The sequence below is a fragment of the Bombus vosnesenskii genome, unplaced genomic scaffold (assembly GCF_011952255.1).
Source record: "Bombus vosnesenskii isolate JDL3184/JDL3185 unplaced genomic scaffold, Bvos_JDL3184-5_v1.1 scf7180000013263, whole genome shotgun sequence".
NCBI classification, from domain to species: domain Eukaryota; kingdom Metazoa; phylum Arthropoda; class Insecta; order Hymenoptera; family Apidae; genus Bombus; species Bombus vosnesenskii.
This window is the reverse complement of record NW_022882923.1, coordinates 6,607,749-6,616,515: the sequence shown is the minus strand read 5'-3', so window position 1 is coordinate 6,616,515 and position 8,767 is coordinate 6,607,749. Positions and strand designations below refer to the sequence as shown.

General features: G+C 34.9%; 1 protein-coding gene across 1 annotated transcript; it reads left to right on the top strand.

The window, feature by feature from the left end:
* Positions 1–1,067: 1,067 nt before the first annotated feature.
* On the top strand, positions 1,068–7,607 carry LOC117232190 (global transcription regulator sge1-like). The gene is made up of 4 exons (XM_033491402.1): positions 1,068–1,174; positions 2,932–3,026; positions 4,078–4,464; positions 5,037–7,607. Exons 1-4 carry the CDS (start codon positions 1,163–1,165, stop codon positions 5,233–5,235), a joined length of 693 nt encoding a protein of 230 aa, XP_033347293.1. The 5' UTR covers positions 1,068–1,162; the 3' UTR covers positions 5,236–7,607.
* The last annotated feature ends 1,160 nt before the right edge of the window (positions 7,608–8,767 follow it).

Genomic DNA, 8,767 nt, shown 5'->3' with positions numbered 1-8,767 from the left:
TAAGAAATGGAATTAGACTTCAAGTTTACTATACATATACGAATATAAGAGATACATAATTTATTTTTGTGGAGATCACATGTAACGTCCTTGTAAAAAGTATGTATGTATTTTCCAGAAGATCACCTTGCAGAATCCTGTTTGTATAAAACGAATAAGCGGATATTCGGACAAACATATTTAGTCAAGAGCTTTCGCTTGAACGCACTTACAGGCATCATTACAGGTCTGTCAGTCAAGAAAGTAAATTTTCAACATTAACTTATCTCACTTAAATAAAAAGTTCACGGAATCTCTCAATTTACCAAATAACTAACATTAAAAGAACATAAATTTCTTTCAAATAATTATAACCGATCCTGCATATAAATAAACAAGTATTTAAACATATAAAATTAAAGACTTTCCAAAACATGAATCTATTGTAAAAAACATTTTGATATTGCATCAACAAAATCTTATAAATCTCAAATTTACAAAAGCAATCCAATGGATTCAAATCCACACTAAATTCTCCTTCAAATTAGTCAAATTACTTGAATTCAAACGACTTGATGTCGAAAGATTCGACTGTACGGAAATAAGAACTTCGAAAAATATATTTCAGGTCAAGCGAAGAACAAATTCGCGTTGGTAAAGTAATTCGACTATTCTGGACTAAATTAGAATAATATAGCAAACAGCAAAGGATCAACACAATAAAACGTGCAATTCATTTCCTCTCGATCGGTTCTCCATACCACGTTCTCAACCAACATCACGCAAACAGCGATCGAATTACAATTCACACGTGGTAGTGCGAAAGTTTGTTCTTTTTCCGAAACATCGATTCTGGCAGTGGTCCCAATCGTCGAGCTCTGTCCGGAACGATTCGATGGTATCGCGGTTTCCCTGCGATCTGGTTTATGCAACGAGGATCACGGACCGAAAACCCTGGAGACGCGTCACGCTCGACGGTGAATGAAAATTGGCGTGTTAGAAAATTTTCAAAGTCGTGCTGCGGTGCGGTGAACTCTGGTACTTAGATCGCGACGAGGTTGAGGCGGTGGTCGGGCCCATGGGCGGGCCCCGCCGCTCCCGAAGGGGACCTATATAAGTTGACTCGCGGTCGGTATAACACGATCCTATAACACAATCGCGTCTGCCTCATCAGCGACGAAACATGCGTCTTCCCGTGAGTATTCCTCGCTTTTCCTCCTTCATCGATCAGTGTCTCATATTCACGGTGTTTCGTTGTTTCTTGGGAATAACCGAGTCGTTCTAGTCGCATGATAATTGGATATGAGAATCGATATTATATTTGCAGTAGTGTCTTTTATTTCATTTGTAATTAATTTGAGTCTTGGGACAGTGTGTCGAGTTTAATGTTCGATTGTATTGGTGTTTAAATGGGTTTTCCTTCCTTATCGATTAGTGTTTCATTGCCACGGTGTTTCATTGTTTCTCGGATAGACTAAACGGGAATACGGGAATTGGGCATAAACCGGTTTGTTATTGGAGCTAGTGTTTTTTTAGTTGTAATTAATCGAAGGAATCAAACCAGTGTTTCGAGTTATTTGACTGTATTGGTGATTAGATTAAACGGATGATAGTTATTTGTAGCATTTAAGTTTCTTTTTGTTTCTTAATTTCGTAACATTTTTTTAAGAAAAGATTTGCAACATTTTTTTGTAAAGTTATCAGATAGTTGCTTCGCAAAGTTTCCAAATCTTTCCTTTCGGTTTTTGTAAACTTAGATTTTATTTTTATTTACTGGTAGGATGCGTGGTATGTGGTGAATGGAAGGCTTGCGATGCACTTTTCGTTTAATCGATGATTTTTTCGTTAGGTAGAGCACTTTTTTGTGATGTTACTTTGCATTAACAGTGTCATCGTATCAGACTTAGTCTCACAAATCGTTTTGTTGCCTTGTTCATGGCTTGATGGCTCATTTAAACACGTCCACTTTCCCTTTTTGTTATAATGGGGAGTAATAAGCATAGCTATTTTTATATAATTGTAAAATAATAACAAGGAAAAGTTGTAGAGTATTGTGAGTGAAATTAGCGGCTAGTAAACCTAATTTCACCCCTTTTGTAATTTCAGGATTATAGACCTCGACATAGATGTATGTAAGAAAGTAAAATTACAAGGATATCAATGCAAGATGTAGTGTAGATAATGTAAATTCATATACATTGCATAAAATGTATGTTTAACGAATAAAATATTTGGTTTCGGTTTGAGAAAATTGTCTTCACATAGGTATTTTTTAAATCTTTCTGAAAATTCAATTAATTTCTTTAAAATATTAGAACTCGAACCAAACGCGCAATTTTTAACACTAAATTGTTCTCGTTTTGTATTACTGGTATTTGTTACTTTGGAATTTGTTATTCGCGGTTCGAATTTTCACTGATGAGACTACAAAGATAAAATATCTAGGTTATCGGATCGTGATTTATGCCTTTGCCTTTCTAACGCTTTAACAAAGGTGCTTCAACAAACATATCTTGTTACTTTTACTTTCCCGATTTAGTATTTACCTTATAAGGTACAAGTGCCTCCTTATTTTACACGTACGAAACGTGTTTTGAAGAAATTGAACACATCTTCAATTTAGAATTTAATATCAATTTCTTTCTCGTTCAGTCAAGTAATTCTTATGATTTTATCGTTATAGAAATATAAATTTCCATCGTGTATCGAATCAAAAACTAATCAATATTAATTAACATATATAAGATAAAAGTATTGGATAACGCAGAGTACTGTAAATTATAATAGAATGTCCTTTTCCTTTGCAAAATAAATTGTAAAAATAAATTGTAAAGGCAAATAAAAGTAGAAGTTCATTTAAACTGCGCAATCTCGACCGTTTTCCATTGTGCACGAGGTTATTGGAAAGTGATCCGCGAATGCCAACGATTTTATGCAAACTTGTGTCACCAGGTGCTGTCTCTCTTGTTCTGCATCGGCCTTGCGCTCGCCCAGCACAATCAATACCCCGTGACCACGCCGGTGCCCATTTTAAAGCAGATAAATAAGTGAGTACTGTTTCGTTATCACGACATAGATTTAAACCGACTAGAGGCAACGCTATATCGAATGTATCTTTCGCCCCGTTCCTTTATCAGAGACAATTTATCTCTTGACTCGAACTGCCGACTAAAACTGTGTGGTCAAGGTTTAAGAAAGGATTAAAGCTTTAGACGGTGTGTAGCAAGTTACATTGAATGTGAAACTGAAACTTTAACCAAGAAGGAAGTTCAGTATTCTTAAGTCGATTATGATTTTTACCATTAGTAGCTAAGAATAATGAAATGCTACGTATTGTAAGACATTAGTTAACATCTTGTGGGGAGTGGAAAAATATTGTAAAAAATGTAGATTCCATTATATAGTAATCTAAATTTATTAATCTTAATTTCTGTAAAATTACGCCATTGTAACATTTTCGCACGTGACAATGTTCGTGCAATGTATGACAATCTAGATAAATATATTGTGAAGCAATACAATGTGCATACTGTTAAAAGTTCATGCAACCCTCAAGGTAGGCGTTACTTCGAAGAGTTTCGTAAAAATATTCGTTTATCCGTAGTTTCAAGGGCAAATTCACATTTCCATGCAATTCTGCAATAGATAGGTTATTGCTACACAAGTATTGCTACACTAGTCTACTTCCGCGCATTTTTGTAACTTTTCTTTGAACGCGATTCGAGCGTGACTGATACAAGGGATAACAAAATTCAATGAAACTATATGGTTGAGTATTACAGAATAGTATTGTACAACATTTCATAATAGGCTACATATAAAACATACTATTGTATTTGAAGTAAATAAATGCAGGATCTCTAACATCTATCGAATATTAAACTCAAATATTAATTCAGAATGTAACACGAAGATAAGGGTATAATTCCTATTTCGAAAATATTTTACAAAAATTAAGATAACTTCTGCTTTTAAAATATCTCCCAACATCTGAGTACAATCCAAAAATTCAAATAATTAAAAATTCCGCGTATCATGATATTCAAGAAAATATTTTCAAAAAAACCTACAAGTACTAATTAATTCAATAATGACCAGACATAACGAGGACGGTAGCTACAGTTACGGATACGAGGCAGCGGATGGTTCTTACAAGATCGAATCGAAATATCCAACTGGAGAAGTATATGGAAAATACGGATTCGTCGATGATACTGGGAATATTCGAGAAGTGGAATATGGAGCGTCCAGACGCGGATTCGAGCCAGCAGGTTCTGGTATAAACGTACCACCGCCAACCTTGACTGGTAACAGTATCGCAAATCCAAATCAACCCGAGGACGATGGCCAATATAGAGAGGACCCCTCTGTTTATTACACGGATCCCCGATATACAAACGGAGAACGATATGAACCTGTACCTCGTCAACCTTTGGTCCGGAATCAACCGCGACCAATTCCGGCACCGATCTATAATCCACCCAGGTAAGAAATTAATTATTCAGATCGAAAATCCTTACCTGATCCAAACCAAAGAAATTAACTATTCTGATCGAAAGTCAGTTTTTTTATCCTTGCGAAATATAGACACAACGATCGCATTTTAAAACTAAACTACAAACTTTAAAGACTCGAGAACTTTTTAATTATTAACGAAAATTTCCTCTATTCGATCAATCTTCGATCTAAATGAATTTAATCAATATTCAATATCAGTGATACGTTATTCACTGCAACGATTTAGCTTAAAGTAATGAAATATTATTCTTGTACCTAAATTTATATTCATAGCCACATCCGGTATCGCGAAGAAAAAAACTCTGTTCGCTACAAACTATGATTTTTACCAACGACATTGTTCATTTTAAAGCTTCGAAGAGAAATTTCCGTGGACAAAGAACACGTATCTACAACGAACCCTGTAAATGTCACGTGAATCTCAGTCGAAAGCGCAGTGAACGTGACTTGCACAACTGACAGCTACTCTTGACTTACAATTAGACTCGCGGGGCTAAACAATGAAATTAACCAACAGAATTTGTTCCCCGATTTTCCAGGTATCCTACGCAAGTGCAGTATCAGCCGAAGCCACAGTATCAACCGGAATATCGACCGCAGTATCAACCGCAATATCAGGCCCAACAACAGCGACCCGCGTATCCAGCCGCGCCGACTCAAAGCGGAATTCAAGGTCGTCCGGCACCCGTCGATCCCAATGCCGGGTTAGCCTCTTACTCGGTTAATTACAGGCGATAGGGATCCTTCGATCACGTTAGCATGTGTAAATATTGCGTTATTCGTAGGCATTTCCGGGACGTGTTGCAGAGATTGTAGTTTGGGCCAGTTCGTTTATTTTTATTCGATTCCCAAACCATTAATTTTAGGCTGATTTTCTGATAATTAGGCTGTTACGTTTCTTTTCTTGGTGAATGTTAATATTTGAAGGACAGATATTTCTTTTATTTATTAATATGTCGATAGGAAGTTTAAAAACGTACATCTTGCAAATTAGGCAACATACTCATGATTTGTTTTTTTTTTGTTAATGTAATTTTTATACATGTAGCTATTGTTTATTAAAAACATAGTTTTCAATCTATGTACATATTAATAATATATTTTTACTTGTCGATGGCATCAAATAGCTATAAAGATCGGGATATTCTTTTGTACGAACTATGAGAAAGTTAAAGTTTCTTTTTGTAATTGTTTAAATAATATTTACGTATATAAGCGGCATCTAAAATATTCATTTTACGCAAAACAATATCTGTTTAGCTCCGTTCTTTTTTCACTCCTTTTAATAAGAGCAACAGTGTGAAACAATAATCCATTACAATAACAAACATTGCATTAAACATCAATTTCTCGTCCTTCAAATGTTAGCTAAACAGAAGTATCTCCATAGTGTAATTTATCTTCTATCGTCTCATAGAACATTTCGATATTCTTCTACATCTACGTTTTATCTTTCGAAAATTTCCTAGAAATCTTTTCTGCAGAATGTTGATATAAATCAACTGAGCTTTCGTATCGATAATAATTTGTAGAGCTGCTATAGATCACCCATATCTTAATATGGCATCGAACGCATCAATATTCAAGATAACAATCTACAGAACACAGGATAGTATGTTCAGGAAGACACTCTGCTACTTAATATTCTACATGATTCTCACTCTTACTTATCTTCCAAACACTTGGTAATACTCCAACATGTCCATTTAGACTCTGAAAGTAGTTCCTTTGTAAAATTCTACCTCTTCCTCGCCTTTCTACCTCTTCTCCTACCAGTTCTTTTTACTTGTTCTGTCTACCTCTTCGTTCTTACTTCTATGACTCATTGTCAGTTATTTACATTTCTTGTTATTTAGCCGTTTTTCTGTATCACCTAAACGCTCAAGGCATCATGTTTCACGATTATATTGTCCACTTCGCGTATATCATTTGACAATAGGAAAGAAATTTTGATTTGTATACGGACGTATCTGCATCTACAATTTAATCGTCTAACTCTCATAGCACAGATTATAGTACAAGATTACGATAAAATGGAAATTTTGTTAATTTCATCGGTATGAAAGTTGTTCACATAACGCTTAAGGATATCGTTTCATTTTTTAGTTCAATTTCTAATTTTTCATTTACTAAGCTGATCACTGTGACTTCCCACTTCCTCCATTTATCGTACGAGCGACACACGAAGACCTATAAATCCATACTTATCGATTTCTTAATTGTTATGTCATAATATTAATAGTATCTTATTAATAGTATATTTAATCATAAAATTATTGAAATAGATATTATATTATAACTATATACGATACTAAAATGCACTAGGGTCTTTAAAATATCAATTTGTTTATATCGTGAATATCATAAATAAAAAAATGTATCCTAGTAGATGCTTATGGGAATTGGAGGATTAAAAGATACGCAATATTCCGAGAGAAAAATCGAGAAAGAACGGAATGTCGAGGAACAAGCCTCGTTCTTCCGCCCCACCTTCGAATGGGATGAACAATTCGTGAGTTATGCGAAATGGAATCCTGATCATAATTCCCGTCAATGTTAATCATCTTGTCGCGTGGAATTACGAATGCAACCATGGCTGAACTTGACACGTTGGTAAAAAATTCGCGAGGTTGGCATAACTACGTGTGGCCTTCCGATGCTATCGATCGAACGATGCAAGCAAACGACTCGTTCAACGTCCAACGTAGGCGGCGATCCACCTTCGTGTGTCGCGATTATGCCCGCGAGATTTCTCTGTGGTGAACAATCGACGACGACACATTTGCATTTTACCCGACTGGTTATCTTTTCTATAGAATTCATGGTAGTCGTAAATGCATTGTATTGACCAATTAATCGTCCTCGAATGTGTATACAGAAATCGGTAGACATACAGAATGCAGCACAGATAATGTAATAATAATAGAGTAGACGTTGGACGTTTATAGTAGTTAGGAATTTCGAAACGTTTTGAATAGTTGTTTATAAGTTGATGGAAGAAGGTGCATGTATTTGTATGTTAGGGATACTAATATTATTTCGTGTATCAATTTCATTCATAGTTTTATGATAACTTAATGTATTGTGTAATAAAGAACTTTTGCAAAATTGTTGTGCGTTTTGATAAGAGCTTTAATGAGAAATGTTGATATGCAGGCAGTTTATAGGTTTGCATGTGGCAATAAATCTAAAGCAGCTCTGTATGTAAAATATATAAGATAATATTCTATAACCCCCATGCGTTTTATTAACGAGAATCGATAATCACATAGTTCATTTTTATTTTATTTCTATGAAATTTATATTATGTCATATGGGAATAAAAGGGTAATACAATTTGTTGTCTGTTATCTCTTACTTTTGATATTATTTATTAACAGCATTAAGTTCTTTTTATTAAATTACCATTTGTCCTTTTTTTCATTTATATGTACCTATATTGTCATTGTTTTTGCGGTTGCAATTGGTAGAAAGAAAATGAAAAATATATGAATGCTCTTTACAAATAATTCATAAATCAAATTGCAATGGAATTTTTCTCAACAAAGAACATTTCTCTTTTTGAAATAGGTGCTTATAATAATTACTTACTTAATTTCTTCCAAAATATTATGAGAAACACCAAAACTTTCCAATTAAACAAAGGAAGCTTTCCATAATTTGATACCTTTCGTTATTGCGTTTCGAGTAACGAAAACTGAACATATTTTGGTATTAGCAGCCGTATTTCCAAAACGACCGATCTTGCGTTCTTGTACTTTAGTACTTTAGTTTCATGCAGCAAACAGATAGCTGTGCCGATGCACATACCAAGGAAGTGTTTTGTGCCAAGGAAGGTTGTCGCCACGCCCAGGAATTTCATCCACGCTTCTCGAGCATCGGACACATCGTGTAATTATCCGGAGCACCTGTAGGTGAGCCTCTCCTGCTACGTTCTCCAGCGAATTTTTATTTCCTCCTGCTGTTTAAAAATCAAGGAGGACAACCACTCGCGACGTACTGTTGTTCGAAGGCGTTCGAACTAACTGTCGTGAGTTGCAATTTCGACGTACAAAGAAAATTATAAGAATTCTAAAGAAAATCATAAAAATCCGAACTCACGATGGTATAAGACATCTCAATCCAATGTGAAAGATACTCTATAGTTGTCTATTCTAATACAAAGTATCCAATACTAGGACGATTGGAACAACATTGGAATGTTAAACATCATATTGTATAGAGATAATATTCGGCCTTTTAAACCTATGTCAAACACGTTGCTGATATA